Here is a 21,186-nt window from a genome sequence, read left to right on the forward strand (position 1 = left end):
GAGTATGGAGGAACATTGAACGATGCTGTCGGAGATGTGAACTATATGCGAAATAAAGGAACGAGAGAGACAAAGAAGTTGTCGCGTCAGTAAGAGTCCTACATATATAAGTAACGGTCTCGCCAATGCAGGGCACGTATGAGGGGTAATTCAAACATTTAAGCTTCCGGTGCAGCTCGCCCAGGAAACCGGTGAATGAGACACGCGGCGTGGACTATTGGAACGCACTTCGTATAAGGTGGGGGCACCACGGTGGCAAGATGTTAACTACCTCGCCTGGTATACATGAGGTCGTGGGTTCGATCTCTACCCTGACGCCTGCTGTATATTCAGAGTTTGCGTGTCTCTCCGTGGTCGTTTTGTATTTCTCTCTGGGTCGGGTTCTCCGGTTTTTTCCTCCACATTTAGAAACGTGCGTTTGTGATTACTTACAGCGAATTTCCGTGGAGGCATAATTGCAATGGCGGTCGATGTGAGGCCCTCGATTTGTTCTTTGACCAAGGCTGACAGGACCACATCGGGGAGACCAACTGCAACATAAAACAAGATGAGGAAACATTACATTGATTGACATCTTTACAAAGTGTGCCTTTATCCACTGGTGGATGATGGCCTCTTCTCACCATGCATGTATGTATGTATGTTGAACTGCTTTCGCAAAGAACTTAGCCAACAGTGCTAATCGGAGGTGCGGGGGAAGGACAACAAACTGAACACAAAAAGCCGTTCTAAAGAAATGAGTTACCATGTTGGCAATGGGCCATAAATCACCACGTTGGTGGTCATTGTGGTTTGGTGAATAGCAAGGTTGGGGGGAGAACGCGTGACAGCTCAGATATCACTCGCTATTGATGTTAGCCGTGACCAGGAATCGAACTCAGGGGCTAAGGTCACCTGGTCCATAGTGCAGTGCGCTAACTACCATGACAACTTCCCCCCAACCTCGATTGCCACCGAAGCCGGATTTTATTCCTTAAAGCGTGCGAATCATACGAAGTTGAACACCGACAACAGATCCGATCGTGCGGTACCTGCAACAGACCCGATCTCCGTGAACACCTCCAGACCCCAGTTGCTTGGGAGGCCAAAGGCTGAGGAGCTCATTGCCACCTTGACCAAGGAGTTGAGCTGGGCCTCTGTGCAGCGCAGGCTCAGCCTTCCGATCGCCAGGGCTGCCCGACTGCACACAATTCCGGTGGCACGCACACCCCTCGCACTGTCCAAGGCTTTCTATGCTTGGATTTCTGTTTCATGCGAAGCCTCCTTTAGCAAAGTACAATTATTCCGGCTACTCCAAACATAAATTCGGTCGAAGTTGGAACATTGTTGGAATGGATCGCGTCGTTCTTACGTCACCGCACCTGATGGAGTTCAAAGTCTCAGAGCAGTTAGGTTGATTGATGATCCAGCTCTCACTGAATTCACTCCGGTCACTCGCTCACCACCTCGCTTATCGCCCTTCTGTCGCAAACTACCACGGTTACTGCTCTCATAAACTTCACAAACTTATTCCTCCACCCGTGCCGAGTGTGGAAGAGTAGGCTAAAACACCCTCGAGAGTAGCTCTCCAGAGCTGCCTCGAGTGTGCAGGCTCTTCCACCGGAGGTGGTGCGAGCGAGAAATTCCAGGGCCTCACCTTCACCCTTAAAATTTTGACAAATGTATTTCCTTCCCTCATATAAATCTTCATGTACCTCGCACGTGGTCTCCACTTGGGTGGGGAAGTGAGCCTAGTTTGCCCCCTTAATAGGGCCCTGTCACGCTGAAATTGGGTTGCCGTTTGCGTAATTTCTGTCCCCCCCTCCGTTCTATGATCGGTGTATTGTACCGGGCATGTGTTGAGTTGTAGAAATTTTAAAAAGGCAAAAGTGTTTTGTGGCATCTCCCTCTCTCTTCACAGAATCCCAAGGCTCCTAAGAATTGAATCACGCCCTTTGCCCTCTGTTTTTTTCCAGCAAATGTTCCCGGCCCTCTGACCTGTACTGCCGCGCGTTGATGCGCGAGATGTCGGTCGGCGTCATGCCGCAGATGAAGTGTCCCAGCATCACCAGATCGGTCGAGTCCATCTCCGCCACCGATGACCCACTCCTTTGTACGAAACTCCGGAAACCTGCCACCAACTGCAGCCAAGCGACAGGACATCAAAGTGTGCCCGCAGTGAAATGCGCGAGCCACCACTCCAACCCAGGCGGTGGTAATCCCATGTACAGCCTTTAACAGGCTGTTTGGGGCAAGTGTCATTAATAAGCACCAATAAAGGCTGGTACGGCACATGAGGGGGTGGGCGGCTAACACCACAACACCACACCTGTGGCGGTTTATACACCACACCAGGTACTCAATTTAAGGTTGAGTCGACATTGGGGAGGATCATAACTGGTTCAAACATTCGCCACTGTTATTGGTCGTGAGCAGGAAAAGAAGTCAGATCGCTGGGGTTAGAGTGTGGTGCACTGATCACTGCACGACCGATAATGAGGTTGAAATGCATCACATTCACTATGGGAACCTCATTTGCCAGTAAAAATATGATAATTGTTTTTTTACCCTTCTATCTGGCAACCCATGTGAGACTAGGCTCTAAGGAAAGCTGTCTCGGGTGTGGACCAATCAACTTCAAGGATAGTGCACATTATCAGAGTTATGTCTTTTGTTTGTATTATGACTGCAGGTATTGCGGTCTATGCAAACATGACTCCTTGTAAAAAGGTGTCAGTTTTGTTGCCAGATAGAAGGGTAAAAAACCAATTATCATGCATCACATTAGTCCATTTAACACGAGAACACATGTCGGTTTAACACAAACTTGTTGACAGAAAATGTAAATGTACCTCCTTTCATCATTTTGGCAAATAATCTTTTATAATGGCTTTTAAATTAGCATGCATAGCATTGCAAATGAAAGATTGACTTCTGTGCAGGAAGATGTTTCGCTGCTCAAACCAAGGTTAATTCAGTGTAAGTTTAGTACATAAAATTTGCACACGTGGCTTCGAGTTCAATCACACGCAACAAGCATGAGCAATGAAAATGTTAGGTTAAACAATGAGGGATTAATCATACATGTTAGCGATGACCTCTCAAAACACAGTGTAGGGTGAGTGGGATGACCAGGAGGTGAGAGTGGGGTAAGTGTGAGATAAGTGTGGCATGAATGTGAGCCTAGTGGCGTGAGTGTGAGTTGAGTGTGGGGTGAGCACATGATGAGTGGTGTTAGCGTAGGGTGAGCGAGTCGGTGAGCGTGAGGCAAGCATGGGACAAATATGGGGTGAGTGTAAGTAAAACATGGGGTGAGCATGGAGCTAGCGTGCGATGAGCACGTGGTATGTATGTAGATTTAACTTTTTTCGCACTGTACACACACACTCTCTGCGGGAGAGTGTGTGGTGAGTGTTGGGTGAGACCAGGGTGACCGTCTGGTGAGCGTGTGGTGAGCGTGTGGTGAGTGCGTAATTAGAGCCGTGTGAGCTCGGGGCACCTGCTTGCGGTCCCATCCCTCGAGGGCACCCAGTGAGGCCAGGGCGGCCGGGTCGGTGAGGTCCAGCTCAAGCAGCTCGCGCGGCGTGAGACGCGTCGCAGCGCGGCCCAGTTGCTGAATCATCGTGGGGGGTAGCCGCGCTGCTCCGCCATGCAGCTGCAGAGGGGGGGGGGCAGCAGAAGGAAGCAGTCGGTATCGTCATCATCGTCGTCGTCATCCTCATCATCCAGGACATTAACATCATCTCTGGAATCACCAGTAGCTTCGTCGGCACTCTTGGCATCATAATCATCATCACCGGTATCATCAATATGATCACAAAAATCTATGTAATCAGCAGCATCATATTCATCATCGCCAGTATGATCCATTGGTATCATCATCATGCTCACCATCATTGGTATCATAATCACCACCAGCAAAAAAATCATCATCATAATCATTAGCAGCATCACAATCTTGTTGTTTCCAGGTTTGTTATCCATGCTCGTAATCCAGCCATTCAGATGTGGGGTTGGTAGATCATGAAGAGAGCACGGATTTTTGGGATGCCCCCCTGCAGAAGCAATGAGGTGGGTGCCTGCATGGGGCAGTAAAGCAAGCAGGTTTCTAACAACGCATCCACATCCAGGGCTTGAGTGCAGCACTTCCCCCGTGTGAGTGGGTCTTCTATTAGCACTCTGGTTTACATCCATTAACACAAACAAAAATCAGGAAAAAAATACCGACAAACTATTATTGCTTTACAGCAGTTTTGACCTCAAAGAAACATATGCTAATCGAGCAGCGAACACCTAATCCCTGCAGAGCCTTTAAAGTGAGATTTCGTTAATTATATCACCGACTAATAAAGAGGCCCAAACACTTACAAATGTGTAAGCGGCTACACAGGTCAAGTGTGCATCAGTAATGTGGGGGTTTTTATTTCAAGCTTCGTGGCAAAGGAATGAAAGCCATGATACACGATGGCAATTTTAGGGCAACCGTTGCCAGCGTTTGTCACCGAAAACAGTCGCCGCAGCGTTTTCTATTGTAAAACATTTAGTTACCTGAATCTGGACCAAATCCGAGAGAGGCCGTTTCGCACGAATGGACAACTGGGATGGCAAACACCAATCAGATCACAAACTGAGGTCACATGACTACCTGAGGTTGAGCGTTGTGCAAAACAATATTTTTTTAGGCAAACACACCTGCTTTCATTGACCAGACAGAACTCTGACAGGACTCGCCGCTCTACGCCACGAAGTTGACATGGCTGCTCATAGCTAATGCGCTGCCGATGAAGATCGCCCGTGACGACTGCCCTAAACTTGCCCCTATTGTATCATGCTATTAAATGGGAGAGACGGGTGACCAAGAGGCTGACCTGTCCCACTCTCTGCATGATGGCCGTCAGCTGCTCGGGCGAGAGGTATTCGTCGGCCCCCAGTGTCTCCAGGCAGTCGTAGAAATCCTTCCCAGACATCCGCACCAGCTGGCCCGGGGTCCACACCGCGGGGAATGTGGCCTTGATGTCGGCGCACGTCGGAGCTGAGAAGGAGGAGCACCAGCAGCACAGAGTACAACACGTGTCCGGCGTCGCCTCACCAAGCTAGACAAGGGTTAGCCACAACTCGAGATAGCTGAAATTGTCACTGAATGCTGCTAGATGAATAATGAAGTCGACACCACAAACACTCCGACCGAAATTCTCTTCAAACGGTAATCAAGCTGCACAGTAACAGCGTGAAGTGCTATAGTTAACTTGTGTAGGAAATTCGAGATGCCCTGCTTAACATGAAGATGCTATTCCTGAATTTCGTAATACAGTTCATAGATCCATAATAGAGGTTTTTGGGTTAGATCGTGTAAATATATAAATGTGTCGTTAAAACCCGCCACCACCCGACACAGCCAACTAATAAGGGTTGTCACGTAAACAGAACGTGGCCAATTCGTCACTAGTACAGCACTAGTGTATAGTGCCGTAGTGTATAGTGTAGTGTATAGTGTGGTGTATAGTGTAGTGTACTAGTGCAGCACACCGGTGTGTTGGAGAGCCAAGCCACAACATTTACAATCTGAGTACGACGTTTCGCCAGAAATAACAACTAGCTTCATCAGGCGACAGCCAGATTCGTGGAGAAGTCTCTTGCTGTTTCGTTCCTTATATAGAGGCGTAGATGTGTTGACCACCCTTCTACGCTCTTGCACAATGATGGGGGGGGGATTACTGAGGCAACGTACCTTATGCTTGTGCATTATGCGAGCCCTTTAAACTTGTCCTTCCTGTCTATTGTTTATTAAAATAGACCTAACAACGGTAATCCCTATTTAAGTACGCTGCCCTTTGTAGGAATGCATTTAAATAATGTATTATTTCATGATTCGCTTCCACGCAGCACTAAGACGGTAGCTATCCGAACGGTTAAAGTTCTTTTTATTTATTTCAATTTCGATAGATTCTTTAATTCGTCTTGGCCAGTAGTAGCTAGTTTTGCACAAAACTTCAACATTATCAAAATCAATTGAGTGTCCTTGCTGGCACGCGTGTTCTGCTACTGCTGACAGTTGCATTTGGAATAATTTTATATTTCTATGATGTTCTTTTAATCTCGTGCTGATCATTCGTCCTGTTTGCCCAGCATAACATTTACCACACGTGCAATTAATCCTGTACACACCTTCTGTTGATAGTTTCGGCAATACATCTTTTGTACCAGATATTAAATTCTGTATTTTATGTACCGTGCCAAATCTGACTCGGATGTGTTGTTTTGAAAGCCTACATGTTAAACTGACAGTTAATAGAAGTGCAGTGTATAATATTATTGTTATTGTGCTTGTTTACCCAGTAAAGTCTCACTGAGTCTCATGACATTTTTTTAGGAGGGTCCTGCCAAGTTTTCAAAGTAGGGGGCGAAGATAGCTGCGTATAATCCAAATGTGTACTGTACTCGCAATTATCAAGCTATACACAGCATGTGCTTATCTATCGAATGGCATTTGGTGAATCCATGCTCTTGAATGCCATGCATATCCATACGTTATACCAGGTCTCTCTCTCTCATTGTCAACCCCAACCATTGCCCCACCCTTTGCCTGTACAAGCCTAGCCTTAGGCCCGAACATTTTAAACTAGGACCCAAATCCTTTTCCCAAATGCTTTGGGACACTGGCACATACAGCCTTTATGAAACCGGACAGACCAGCAGAAACCAGGAAGCTTGGTAGCTTTCCCGATATCCTATTAAAACCTGCCCGACATACATCTCCACAATCGGAGTAACCATCTGCAGGCCACCGCCCTCACCTCCACGCTGCCCGTGCTCCATGTGGGAGCTCCGCTCAGCGAGAGCGCGAGCCTTGCTGAGCAGGCCCAGCCGGGCCCTCTCGCCGAGGCGACGCGTGCACGCCCTTCCCACGGCGTTCGCCTCCCAGCGCCACTGCGCCCGCAGCACGAACTCCACCACCTCCATGCTCAGCACCTCCTGCGGCAGGCAGCGTGGGGGGGGGGGTGCGAATCCAAGGACTCGTTGGTTAACCGGACGCATGCAGAGAAGTGATTTTTAATCAGACAGGTGAGATGGCATATGCCTGTAATTCAGTCACTTGGATGTGGGGTTGGTAGCTCCAACAGAGATAGAATTTGTGCGATATATTCACCGGCAGGGTAATGTCTGAGATTGCCATGGCAGAGTGACGGTCCAAATTTGACACATTTTAAAATGACCCACAAATTACGGTACTTAATCGGATAAAACCATATAGCTACATCATCAACTTACTGGCAAGCTATATCCATCTGTGAAACACAGCGCCTTCACGGGAGCCTCTGTGCCAAAAAATGGCGTGAATATAAAATGTACAAATGATTCATATTATTACCATTATAAGAGTCTCTGTATTGTGCAGTGACGTATATGCCACGAGGTGTCACCCACCTTGGGCAGCTGGTAGATGTCTTCCAGAGGCAGGGCGAGAACCAACCTCCCCAGCTGCTCCACGGTAGCCAGACTCCACATGTCAGCACCCCTGCAGAAGCAGCAGCAGCACCACATCGTTCACCGTATGTGGTGGATGGCTAGGACGGACAGAACTTGACCCCCTCAAACTATCTACACAGCTTGCATTCAAACACAGCCTCTGCAGAAAATAAAACATCTCGAAGCTGGATTCAGGTGATGATGTTATTTGATTTTAAATAAGTCTCGAATGGAATTTACTTCTACTACTACAATTTTTTATTGTACCAGGAAAGGCCGACTGAGTTATATAGCGCTTTTTCAGAAGTGACCTGGCCACAAATGATAGCTCAACAAAGTGGCTTATCGCATGTTAATTTTATAGCAGATGTATACTCTAAACGCATGTTTCTACATATGGAACCAGAGGACCCTGTGAAAAATCCACACGACCACAGGGAGAGCAACACGCAAACTCCAAGTATCCAGGCGGTGTTACACATCACTGACCCGAGGGCATCGTTCTGCGTGAGGATGAGTCCCAGGGCGTCAAACGTTGGGGCCGGGAGGCAGTACCCGTGCAGCTCGCCCAACCGCAACAGCAGCTCTGGGCGAGACATCCTGCGCAACACTTCCTCCTCCATGAAGCCCACGAGGAAGCCCAGCGAGTCGAGGTACTCACCGCCAATCTGCACGACGGTTGGCAGCGGCTGCAAACGTATGGAGGGAAGGGACGGGGTAGGCAAAGTGTAATTCTCGCCACGGACACTTCATGGTTTCTCAAATTCAGCTGCTTGCCTCCTACTGTGCTGCAGACCACAGGCAGTGGCACAGTTTTATAAGTGGAGGGGATGACTGACTTGGTGATGGTGAGGAGGGGGGAGGGACTTTGTGAGAAAAGAGATGCCTCGGATGCGGAGCTGTAGCCGAGGGACATGGCACGAGGCAGCTTTTAATAGGCCAGCAAACACAGGTTTAAATCTCCGACTTAGATTGTAGCATCACGGCAACAGCATTTGTCCACTCCCCCCACCCACTCCCCTGTGATGGCACCTACGGCACATGCTTGACGTTTGACTCATCTGAAGCACGCAACAACGAATAAGAACTTAATTCTCTATTTGAGAAAGGATTGATGGACGTGGATAAGTGGAGTGGAGTAGGAGAGTGGAACAAGGAGCGGCTTCTTGGTGTTTGCAAACGTTCTCTGCGTTCGGGTTGTTGCCGCGTGTTATTCGGCGGCATTATCTCTAACGTTACGTCCAACGTGCTCGGAGATTCAGACAGGTACTGAGAGTTTTTATCAGTTCCGGAAGAAGCTCCCGGCGACACGTTGAGCGAAACGTTGGACATCGTGCCGAACGACACGCAGCACAACCCGAAAACACATCTGAGAGCTGCACTGCACAGCCGCGAAAACGAAAACCCGTAGAGTCGAGTCTCCTGTTCACGTTTCAACGATATGCGTTTGCTGAAGAAGGGCTCCACCTGCTGAGCGAGAGGCAGCCCTTGCAAGAGCCGCTGCTCGAGCTAGTTCACAATTCAGCACATTGCTGCTTTACCGCACGACGCGCTTGTTCTAGCCCAGTGGCCAGAGGTCGCAAACGGGTTTTGATTCCTTACCCGTACCCGGCCGCACCAGGGTCGCAAACGGGTACCCGTACCCGGCCGGGTACCCGTACCCTACCCGTACCCGGCCGGGTATGGGTAGCCGGGTATCGGGTAGGGTACGGGTATCGGGTACCCGGTTGCGACCTCTGCCAGTGGCCCACAGAGTGTGGTCCGCGAATGTCCTCCAGGTGGGGCCGCGGTGGCTGTGATGCAAATGCACAGGTTGATGGTCCAGAAATAATTGTTTTGGACATTAATTCATATTTTACTTATGATATTTAATTGAAAAAGGGAGTGAGGCAAACTACCCAGATCAAACTACCCTAACCCTAATATCTAACCCCCCCCCACCCCCCTCAAAATAAAAGTTTCAAAATATTTGTATGTTCCGGTAATATTAATAATTTCGTATCACTGGTATTTAGAGATAAGTGAATGCGTTTGCCACCATGAGTAGGGGGCTTGGTGGTCCGTGGAAATGTTTTCTTCTTTCACACCGTACGTGTAGCCAACCGTGCAAATCGACGGTGTGGGGGAAGGAAAACAAACTAAAACACAAAAAAGCAGTTTTGAAAAAATGTGTGAGGCTCTAGGGAAAATTGCCCCTTTTGCCCCTTGCCCTTGGCAGCCCCTTTTTGCTGGACATCTCATCTTGTAGTCCATTGCTGCGATGCTCTAATACTCAACTTCCGTGTCAGCATGGGCCCATGTGGTGGGCAAGGAGCTGCAGCTACAGAAGTGCGAATGTTTACTCGATGTTACCGCTCACAGCTGAGAGTTGGAATAATAAGAAAGGCGTAAAAAAGCTGTTTGGTTCTTGAGCTGGTGGCCAGAGCACGATTGGGACATGTGTGCACATTTTCTTTGCTCAGGAGCAATCGCTGGAGAAATTATGTGAAGAAAAAAATAGCACTGTGCTCACCATCTGCTCCAAGATTGTTTTTGTCAGCTGCCTCTGCTTGGACGGTTCCAGATTGAGGAAGTGTATTTGGTTTTGGGTGATGATGTCCACAGCCATCTTGAATGCTTTGCTGGGAAATGAGGAAAGCGTTTTCATCCTAAACAGTAAAATACAAAACATTGCACCGTTATTAAATTTTCATATTATAATAATGACAACTATTATTTTAACCAGTATAATTACCATAATGTTGTAAATATTGATTAAATGTTTATTCTATGGTGTTAGAGAGCAATTGTTAGCTGAAAATACAAATAAATGATCATCTGAATGAACAGGGAACATCAGAAAAAACAATGCTTATTATAGCTGTGTCAGCAGTGATACACAAGCACCAATAACAAAACCACAACACTTCTGAATAACACTGTCCTAAAGATCAAATATTAGGCAACATTTCGGGCAATGGCCCTTCTTTATGGCAGTGTTATTGATGAATGTGCTGAATGAACACGGGATATTTTTTCACGTGATATATTACCGTTTCAAATATTATTGTCTTTATTCTATCTTTATGTCACTTACGGCAACTCCATGACAAGCTGAGGTCCCATCAAGATGATTTCTTCCACGGTTATTTCAGATTTGTTTTCAATCCAAGCCACAATGCACTTGCACTGTGGACATTTAGAAAATACGTGTGTAAGTTGAGGCCACGACAGCCTTCAGAAACCAACATTCAGTCATCAGCTATGCCCATGCGAGACTCTCACCAGAGATGTCCTGACCACCTCCGCCACCAACAACAGGTGATGCACCAAACCCAGAAACTCAGGATCCTGGGAAAATGCCATCAAATTCTCACAGTCCACACCTTGAAAAACCGTCCCCAGAGACCTGGGTGAACAAATATATGTTATTGTCACACTGTGCATTCATGTATTGACATTGTCACATTTAACCTCAGTTTGACTGAACAACGTGGCTCTCAAAGAGGATTTCATTAGCAAAGAGGATGATTTAAATGATGGTGCTTTGTCATGCTGTTCATATTTCCAGAACCAAGGATAAGCAAATGCACAAATAATAAATAACAACAATGAAATCTGCTTTCCATCGTGCAAGTTAGTTTAATGAGAGTGCATGAGCTGACCTGGAGATGTGCATAAGAATATTGAGCAAAGTGATTGGTTGTGATTCCTCACTAAAGACACCTACTGACAGACAACTCAAAAGAAGCATGAGTGTCATTTTGTAGAATTATAAATAACAAAAGAAATAAGCAGACGACACGGCCGCTTTACACATCCATCTTTTTCGATAAACAATTCAAAGTAAATCTTACCCAGCCCCTCAGCCTCACGGCCTTCTGGGAGCTGATGGCCACTCCTGGAAGGGAGATGTATTGTCTGCTACTGATAGACAAATAAATTACAATATTTTTCCAATCACAATTGAATGTTTTAAAATGTTTATTTTAATCATCATCATATTACAATGATATACTGAAACATGTTCTTTGTGTGTCCATTATTTACCTTTTATTTGCCTATACTTTGCACTCCTATCGTGTTTGTGTATTGTTTGTTGTTTTAACGTTCTGACCCGCCCCGACTGGACATCTGTGAAAAAAGAGCATTATAGCTCATCGGATTCCTCCAGTATAAATACATGTTCTGATTCTGACAAGGCAGCACAATGATGAGCCGCTGTGCAGGTGCATGGCCACGGTGGATATATGGCACCGAACCATCGCTGATCCCTGACAGTAAGATCCCTTACAGTATAAATTCCTTTTTCAACTCTCCACTGTGCCCCTTGAGAATCCTTCTGAAAAGGGACTGTGCCTGCAACAAAACGTTCAGAAAAAAGAATATTATATATAAACACAACAAAACACAAATAGTGATTGAGTACTGACGCCATCATCATCATCAGCCATGAATGATCTACCGCTGGATCATGGCCTTTCTATTGTAGTGGGTTCGAATTAGGTGCACACACACATCTTGGAGGCAACACTATTTATTAAACGGTAAGTAATATAACACTGTACATGAGGTGGTGACCACCTTCCTCAAGTCACTAACACTCTGGAACACCACGCAGAGTGGACCAGGCAGGCAACGGCCTGCCTGGTCCAGGACGACGACCCGGGACTTGAGGACCGATGATATCGTCTTCACTTCGGAGTACAACAGCCCTCGCTCTGCGTTCACACCCCGCTTATATCTGCTCTGGCGTGGCCGGCTCTGCCCAGGCCACGCCTCCCTTCACAGGCCACGCCTCCCTTCCCCCACCTCAAGGGAAGGTCTGGGTCCCTCCACCACGTGACCCCCCAGGCACCCCCTTGGGGCCCCCAGCCCTCGTACGGGCCGACACAGTAGTGACGTCCTATGTCACTACACTATTACCATTACCATCTATCACAGTCTTGTGATGCAACAATACAACAACCACTGCTGCCACACAGACCCAGAGCGGGTACTGACTCCTGAATTCACCTGCTTGCAAAAAGGGGCCCACACACCTGGTGAGGAGTCCAGTTAATGTCAGCGAGTGCCGGAAGGCTGGCAGCATGCGCCGGGTAGCGGAAGTCCAGGTCAACCAACGACAGATCAGACAGCAGGGGGCCGAGTCGCGCGATCCACTCCAGACAGTCCATCTTGGAGCGCTGGGTAAAGTCAAAGGATTCAGCATAGACCCTGTGGTGTACTGCCCAAATGTGCACTGCTTGACAATATTAATTGTTTTTACAATGTGTCATATGATACAGAGATGGCCGGGTAGTTAAGACACTGAGCGAGCACCACTGGGATCCTGGGTTCGGTTCCAGGGAACAACTGCGTAATTAAGTATGGTGATTATGATCAATGACTTTGAAAAAAGCCATCACATTACATTGGGTTTTTCATGTAAATAGGCTTATTCCAGCTATGAGACTTAAACATTCAGGTTTGATTGATATGTGATGACCTTTGCAGGTGATCAAAAGATGTTCCCCTCATGTGGATAAAGAGGCCTTTTGAAGTAGTTTCTGTGACGCCAACTTTGTAGGGCCAATTTGTGATTCGAGGTGAAAGGCCCATTCAGATAAAAGCCTATTTTGCGAGGGAGACTTGGGGGAAAAATAAATCCTGCAGTGAATGAACAAAAGAGCCAGGTGAGGGAGGCCGACCCTAAATAGTTGTTTTAAATAGGTTTTTTTTGCGACTCAACACGAGCGCAGTACAAAGCATCGGTCATAGTACAAGGGGGGAGAACAGAAACTCTGACCAAAAATCTGAGATTGGCGGCGCAAGGGCCTAACGAGGGGGGAAATCCTGTCTCTGACCCATCCATGTGCGAGAACATGAAAACTGATGTGGGGAGGGGAGCATGCTGACCCTGAATGTTGAGATGATGGCCGTCCTCTGTGCGGCACGCAGGCAGGCAGCGTGGGGCCTCACCGCCGGCCAGCCCTGGGTGAGGGCCGCCGGGGGCAGAGTGCGCAGCACAGATGGCGGGAGCCCACACACCAAGCTGCCCAGCTGCCCCACGACCTGCGCCGTCAGCTGGGCAAGGAGAGGCACACACGCTGTGTGAGCACAACTTTGGCGACCTTGAATAATCATCATCAATTGTTATTCCTTGTCATCATTATCATCAGTCCTGAGTAATCCACTGCTGAATGAAGGTCTCCCCAACCGTTACCATTTCTTGCTGTCCTGGGAGGTAACAATCTATGCCCTCAGGTGTGCTTCCTCCATTGGCTGCCACTCTCTCGTTAGTGTCGACGCCGAGGCCTTACCGGTCGGACATTCCTCCTATCTCGATTCACTTAAATTCGACCACATGTGGTATCATAGGATCAACACGAAACAATACGTTGGTCATTAACCCTGGTGTAAACTTTGTGAATAGTATACTAACCTAAACAATAAGCACTATCTAAGTTAGTTAAAAAAACATTTAAACCTGCTTGAAATCAATCTCTCTGCAATCAGTGCAGTGGTATAAATGGTGTGTTTCAAAACGACTGCAGTGAACGCCTTATGTAACGAAACAACATTTCTTACTTGTCTCTCGTGAATGAATTTTTCAGCAAGCACTCGAGCCTGCAATACAATACATACCATACGTTCAAAATAAACAGATGCACACACACGCAAATACACACACGTGTAAAAAAATATAACGGGGTGGTTTCAAATACATCATCATTCAATGTTTCCTAGTGTCCCACCCTCCCCTCTATCCTTGGTCTTTCCATAGCATGTTGGTTATACGCCTTTTCCCTCCCCATTTAAATCTTTATCTTCCTCCCTACACACGCGAGGTCCCCATTTGTTTGGGGCAGCAGGGCCTAAACCCCCCCCCCGCCCTTCCTTCCCCTGTCGTGTGGTTCCATCATGCCGGAATCGATTATCGCGGATTCTCTGTAGCACCCCGTCACTGGAATATTTCGTCGCGTTGTACCGGGCTCACGTTTTGTTGCAATGAAAAACATTTTTCTATTGTTCTGGAAACAGAAGTGCTGGCCTCAGAGAGTGCACGGCGATAACAGAATTAAAAACACTGTCAAGTTCACTCCAAGTCTGACATTCGCCAGTCCTGCAGACCTCTATCAGCTGCAGAGGCGCTGGAGCAGGGCCCTGCCACAACCAAATGTCATTTTGACCCCAGCCAAGTTCACTCCGCTTCGCAGTGAATCAATTCCCTATGGTGAGCCCCCACACACAACATCCCTATTGCCCCCCCCCCCCAACATCTTTAGAGCAGCTGGAGCTGGGCCTGGCAGGGACTCGCCCCGAAATGTTTCTCATCACTCTCTCACAGAACAGCAACCACGCCTCATGACGAGCCACACAGATGCCACCAGGCTGAGGCAGTTGCCGCTTGACCTCCACTCAAAACCAGGTGCCACCTTAGGGGCACTCTTGATTCCAGTACCATGAATGGAACATAATTAAAATATAATTTACAGAAGCCGCTCGTCAGACCTCAGGGTGCTGGGATGGGTGGCCACCATGCATAAGACAAGGTGTTGGAGGCTAATGGGGGAGGGCTACAATATGAGCAGCAGAGAGCAGCAGAGAGTAGTGCAGCAGCACCCATTACTGCTCTCACGTCAATGCTTGCAGCATTCACGAACCCACGCTGACCGGCGGGATTGAAGTTATGGTAAAATCCCCCCTTCCCCCCACATCTCGCACGGCATGGGGGGGCCCTCATCCACCGGTCGAATGAGTTGCCGTCCATAAATAACGTCACGCGATTTTGGACGATTTTTGACCCCCTCCCCGCCCCTAGTCACACGGCGTCACAAAAAGTCAGACCCCTCCCTTAAATATGACGTTACAAAGCACTGCCCCCCCCCACCACAAAAGTAATACATGCTTCAAATCGCTTTAAACTATTGTCATTGTGGTGCGTATTTAATGTGGCGCTGCACTCTAATGTTGTAGAACGCGTTGTGTATATTTATTTAAAGTTGCGCATTTTTATGTGACGTCACATTTCTCAAACCCCCCCCCCCCTCGTCACACATCGTCACAAATGTCTGACCCCCCCCCCCAGCTGCGTGACGTCATTTATGGACGGCCCCTGAACAAAAAGCACCGCACATGTAACACGTACGACAACACCGAGACAAATACGGGCATGTTACATGATAGGCACACCGAAGCCAGAACCGACCTGTGCCGGAGCGTAGGTGATCGAGTTGATGTGGCGAGCGCCGGCTTGCACCAGCTGGCTGGGCAGCTGCTGCGTATACGCCAACCCCAAAGCCGGCAGGAGGTAGGCCATCTCTGCCAGGTCATCCTGCGTCAGCTCTGAGGCCTCAGCGACGCCGAGGTTCTTGGCGATGAAGAACGCGAGCTGCACGGGAGGGAAAGATGGCGAAAGGCCAAGAGCCAGAACTCGAGCACCACAAATTCATTTGCACCGTACATAGCCACCCGTTGCTAATCAGAGGTGATGGGGAAAGGACAACAAACGATGGGTCTCTGTGAGTCCTAAAGGTCTCTGTGCGAGTCGATGCACAACAAGCAATTCTAAAGAAATGAGTTTTCAATCTACATTTAAAAGTGCACAACTCCAGTGGCTTCCTAATATCGGAAGGAAGAGCGTTCCAGACGGCCGCAGAAGCGCATCTGAAAGCGCGCGATGCAGTGACCCTCTTTCCTTCGATGGCTAAGCCAAAATCCGCTGCGAGAATGACCGGAGGTCGGATGATGGTTTATGCTCCTTGAAAATGGTTGTAGGAGTGTTGTTATAACAACACTCCTACAACTGATCGCTCGAGTTATAACAATTCTATATTTAAAGTTGCGCATTTTGATGTGACGTCACAGTTCTCCCCCCCCCCTCCTCGTCACACATCGTCACAAATATCTGACCCCCCCCCCTGGGTGCGTAACGTCATTTATGGACGGCCCCTAATCCACTTCCCGTAGGCGTCGAGGTTCCATATTCTGGCTTGCCTTAAAGAAGGCAGGTCCAGCAACGTGTGGACTGATGTCGTCTGTTGAGATCTGTATGGGGGGAGAGTGCTGCCCCCTCGCACGCGTGACTATTCTCTGGGCACTCCGGTGTCCTCCCACACGTATACACACTCGTCATTCATTGGCTGAAAACATCTTAATTGATATGCCGCCCCCACGTGTTGTGGATTGTGCGGCGTCGTGCGATTCCGTTTGCATGAATGACGCCGTATATAAATGCTCATTCTTATGAGTAGGACTCTTACTCTCAACTGATCAGTTCGGCGATTTATAGTGACGTATTCCATTACGTGAAGCAAATACGCGAACTCTGCTTGGTCGTTCCAATCTTCCGTACGCTCTTTAATTTCCTTGGAGCGCAACTACTCGCTGAGATGCGGACAGCGCAGTCGCAGGGAGTTGAAGTTGCGCGACTTTGAGAACAACCTGCTTGTGCAACTGATCGCTCGAGTTGTGAATCCGGCTTTAGGCTCGCTAGCAGCTGCTTGTGAATCACCTCCATACCTTGCCGTCAATGTCAATGGCGCCCTTCTCTATGCAGGAGATCAGGGCTTGAAGGACGCTCCGGAAGACGGGTTGATTCCCCATCAACTGCGCCAGGTCCTCTGTGTTTGTGTAACACAGCACCCTGCCAAACCTACACGGCGAGATGCGACACTTTGAAACTGCACGTGGTTGTAGCGGCCATACACGTAAACAAAGAGACACTCACCGCTGTTTCAGTGTGAGGAAAGGTGACCAAATCATCAAATCAAAGTACCATGAATGTGCGTGTTCTCATCAGATAGGTATGAGCTTGGTTAGTACTTAGATGGGAGACCAACAGGGAACACCAATTGATGTGGACTTGGGCTGCGAGATCGCTGCATGGAAGTACAGCAATGGATTCTTGAATCCATCTGTATGAAGTTTTGAGTGTTACCCCCCCCCCCCCCCCCACGTGCTGAGTGGAATTGACCACACATTGCAATGCAGGACCCACCATACTTCGAGCGCAGGAACTCAGTGAGGCTTTCCTGGACAGTATGTTGTTCCATTGGTAATAGCACGATTGCTGTATCAAGTAAGTACTTGATACAGCAATCGTGCTGTGACGGTTCCACCTGAAGACGGAAGCTTGTGTTGCCTCCGAAACGTCGTGATTTTTTATTTTATTTTTATTTTACTTTTATTAATTTAAATTTTTTACCTACGTGACTTTACCGAATAAACCTAAGAATATGAATCCTTGCAGTCACGAAAGCTTCAAATCTAAAACAAAACCTATGGATTTGAAGCTTTCGTGACTGCAGGAATCCATACTCTCTATTTCTTTCCGTAAAGTCACGTAGATATAAAAACTAATAATCTGATGACGGACGCTTGTGTTGCGACTGAAACGTCGTGTTCGATTAATATTTTTCTATCTACGTGACTTTATCGAAAGAACCAGAGAGTATGACAACCTATGGAACTATATGTCGGCGTGCATCGTGGGGTCACACTGCAGCTAGATGAGCTGTGGCTTACGCACAACACTTATCATTTTCCATCTCGCCGTTGAAAAACCCCCGACGTCGCACCTGTGGACGTCTCTCTCCGTGAGGTTGCCGGTGTTGCCGTTGAGAGCCACGTGGCTCACGTGCCGCCAGTGCGCCGTGTCCGCCGAGCTGCTGTCCAGCAGGCTCACCACCGACAGCACCTACGCGCGCAGCGCCAAAGTTTGTGGGGCGGTGGCAGGGAATGTCCGGGGATCGAGCAGTGAGCGTCAAGGAAGACAGAGGCGGAGAAGTGTTGTGACCCGCGGCGCACTCAGCCTTTTTTTCGAATGTGTAAATATCGCCCTCGATAAAGTAAGGCACCGGTGCACATTGCAGCAGAACGGTAACGGTACAGGGGGCATGGAGCAACAGGAATGAGAAAAGAAACCCACCACGACCTCAGCGGCTATCACAGACTGGGCGAAGTAAATTGTTAGGGTGCGCAAAATAAAGTGCAACCGTGCGCAACGAATATCAAAATAAAAAATAGGCAGTCAATATTATAAATAGTAAAGCAACTTATGTGTTTTAGCTTCTTAATTTTTGATTTAGCGTGTTCAACAAGCCCACGCGTTTTTTTTTACAGATTGCGGTACCCGATGTGGAGGCTGGTGCTCTCTTCATACAGCGTGCTCACCTGCTGCTCGGTGAGTGGCACCAAGTACGCAATGTGGAGGCTGGTGCTATATTCATACAGCGTGCTCACCTGCTGCTCGGTGAGTGGCACCAAGTACGCAATGTGGAGGCTGGTGCTATATTCATACAGCGTGCTCACCTGCTGGTCTGTGAGCTGCACGAAGTGGCTGATGTGGAGGCTGGTGCTCTCTTCATACAGCGTGCTCACCTGCTAGTCGGTGAGCTGCACCAAGTACCCGATGTGGAGGCTGGTGCTCTATCCATACAGCGTGCTCACCTGCTGGTCGGTGAGCTGCACGAAGTAGCCGATGTGGAGGCTAATGCTCTCTTCATACAGCGTGCTCACCTGCTAGTCGTTGAGCTGCACGAAGTAGCTGATGTGGAGGCTGGTGCTCTCTTCATACAGCGTGCTCACCTGCTGGTCGGTGAGTGACACCAAGTACCCAATGTGGAGGCTGATGCTATATTCATACAGCATGCTCACCTGCTGGTCTGTGAGCTGCACGAAGTAGCTGATGGGGAGGCTAGTGCTCTCTTCATACAGCGTGCTCACCTGCTGGTCGGTGAGCTGCACGAAGTGGCTGATGGGGAGGCTGGTGCTCTCTTCATACAGCGTGCTCACCTGCTAGTCGGTGAGCTGCACTAAGTGGCTGATGGGGAGGCTGGTGCTCTCTTCATACAGCGTGCTCACCTGCTAGTCGGTGAGCTGCACAAAGTGGCTGATGGGGAGGCTGGTGCTCTCTTCATACAGCGTGCTCACCTGCTAGTCGGTGAGCTGCACGAAGTGGCTGATGGGGAGGCTGGTGCTATATTCATACAGCGTGCTCACCTGCTAGTCGGTGAGCTGCACGAAGTGGCTGATGGGGAGGCTGGTGCTATATTCATACAGCATGCTCACCTGCTGGTCTGTGAGCTGCACGAAGTAGCTGATGGGGAGGCTGGTGAGCAGCGGCGCGAGTGACTCGAGTAACTGCGGGGACCAGCCGGCCACGCCGCCGGGCCGGCGTGCGACGTGGCGCGCCAGCGCCTGTCTCTGCTCCTTGCGCAGCGCCGGGCACGACGCCAGCGCCGCGGTGAGGCTGCGGCCGTGACGCGGGGCACAAGGCAACCATCGTCACCACGGGGGCTGCCGCGATGTCACTTTTTAACGATACGATTTGAAACGTTCGGAACGTGACGCCGTGAAACAAAGTTGCTTCATCCGGTTAGGGCGCGAGGCTCGCGATCATAAGGTGATCGCGAGTGTAAATCCTGCTTTGGAGTTGGCTCACCTCATCATCCTACTGGGGTCGATACGATGAGTACCACTTTGTAGAGAAGTCAACAGTGGTTGTCCTATAGCTAGACTCGCCGCTGCCATGGCAATGTAGAATTTCCACCACTGACTCAGAGCTGTAAATGGGAGATGAGCACTGGCGGCTCAATGGTCATTTGAGCAAGACATCACTTTGACTTGACTTTCATCGCGAGGTTGTTTGGAAATATATGGTGCTACAGTATTTTTTTGCAATATGGCGCCGTGAAACTATTGCAACTATTTTTACTTTACCAGGCAAGATCCGCTGAGCTATATAGCTATTTTTCAGAAGCGACCTGGCCACAAATGATAGCTCAATGAAGTGGCGTATCACTTTCGATTTAAAGCTTTCGTGACTGCAGGGATTCATGACAATCGAAACGTCGTGAGAATTTTTTTTATTTTTCTTATTTTCTTATTTCCCTTCTACGTGACTTTATCGAAAGAACCAAGAATAAGAATATGGCTTATCATTGTTTCTAAACGTGGAGGAGAAAACCGGAGGACCCGGAGAAAAATCCACACGTCCACGGGGAGACAGACATGCAAGCTCCAAATATACAGGAGGCGTCAGGGTCGGTATTGAACCCACGACCTGCTGTATACCAGACGAGGTAATTAACATGTCGCCACCGTGGCACCAATGTCGGGCTGCTCTCCGAGCGCGCAACAAACGCACACACTGGGGCTCTCGAGCAGCGCGGCCGGCAAGGCGGTGATGTCGGCGGGACTCAGGTACGGCAGCAGCTGCACCATCTCCAGGAAGATGTCCTCCGTGAGGTTGTGGAATCGGCGCAGTAGTGAGCCGACCATGGGCTTCAGCAAGTGCTCCGAGCGTTCCTCCACCTGTGTGAAGGCCCACACAGGCACTTGCGGTTCATTAGGCAACTTTAATGTTGCACAAAAATGTATCTCTGATTATGATTGACTTTTCTTACCACATTTAGAATGCAAATTTGCTATTGACACCATGTGATCAGACAAATGTCCATCTGCTATTTTTGCAGGGGACAATTGTTCAATTCTCAGCCTCTTTATCAACACAAGGGACATACCATTGGTATACCCTGCAAAAAAATGTCATTGTAAATCAAACTGAAATGTCTACTTCTCGGAGGTCAAATAAGCGATGATGTTTTGAGCAGTCAATGGTGACTTGACTGCGACGGTCAACTTTACGCACTTGAGGATCCAGTTGTATCGTGGTTTGGCTGCCCGGATTTTAATTAAGGATCTCAGTGGTGCCAGCTCAACATTGTGTCGTGGCCGCCTCGCCACAACTTGAACATTGTCTGTACACGTGCGAAC

At 48.6% G+C, this 21,186-nt stretch overlaps 1 protein-coding gene and 1 long non-coding RNA gene across 2 annotated transcripts; both read right to left on the reverse strand.

Moving 5' to 3' along the window:
* Positions 1-276: 276 nt before the first annotated feature.
* Positions 277-2,120, reverse strand: STRC (stereocilin). Its single transcript, XM_078861875.1, has 3 exons — positions 1,978-2,120; positions 1,032-1,180; positions 277-530 (listed from the first exon to the last, which is right to left on the reverse strand). The coding sequence occupies exons 1-3, from the start codon at positions 2,064-2,066 to the stop codon at positions 307-309; spliced, it is 462 nt and encodes a 153-aa protein (XP_078718001.1). The 5' UTR covers positions 2,067-2,120; the 3' UTR covers positions 277-306.
* Positions 2,121-8,119: 5,999 nt separating this feature from the next.
* LOC144935316 (uncharacterized) lies at positions 8,120-10,533 on the reverse strand. Its single transcript, XR_013637295.1, has 3 exons — positions 10,523-10,533; positions 9,959-10,094; positions 8,120-8,135 (listed from the first exon to the last, which is right to left on the reverse strand). It is a non-coding gene; the product is annotated as an uncharacterized LOC144935316 (long non-coding RNA).
* Positions 10,534-21,186: the final 10,653 nt, after the last annotated feature.

The sequence above is a fragment of the Lampetra fluviatilis genome, chromosome 13 (assembly GCF_964198595.1).
Source record: "Lampetra fluviatilis chromosome 13, kcLamFluv1.1, whole genome shotgun sequence".
NCBI lineage: Eukaryota > Metazoa > Chordata > Hyperoartia > Petromyzontiformes > Petromyzontidae > Lampetra > Lampetra fluviatilis.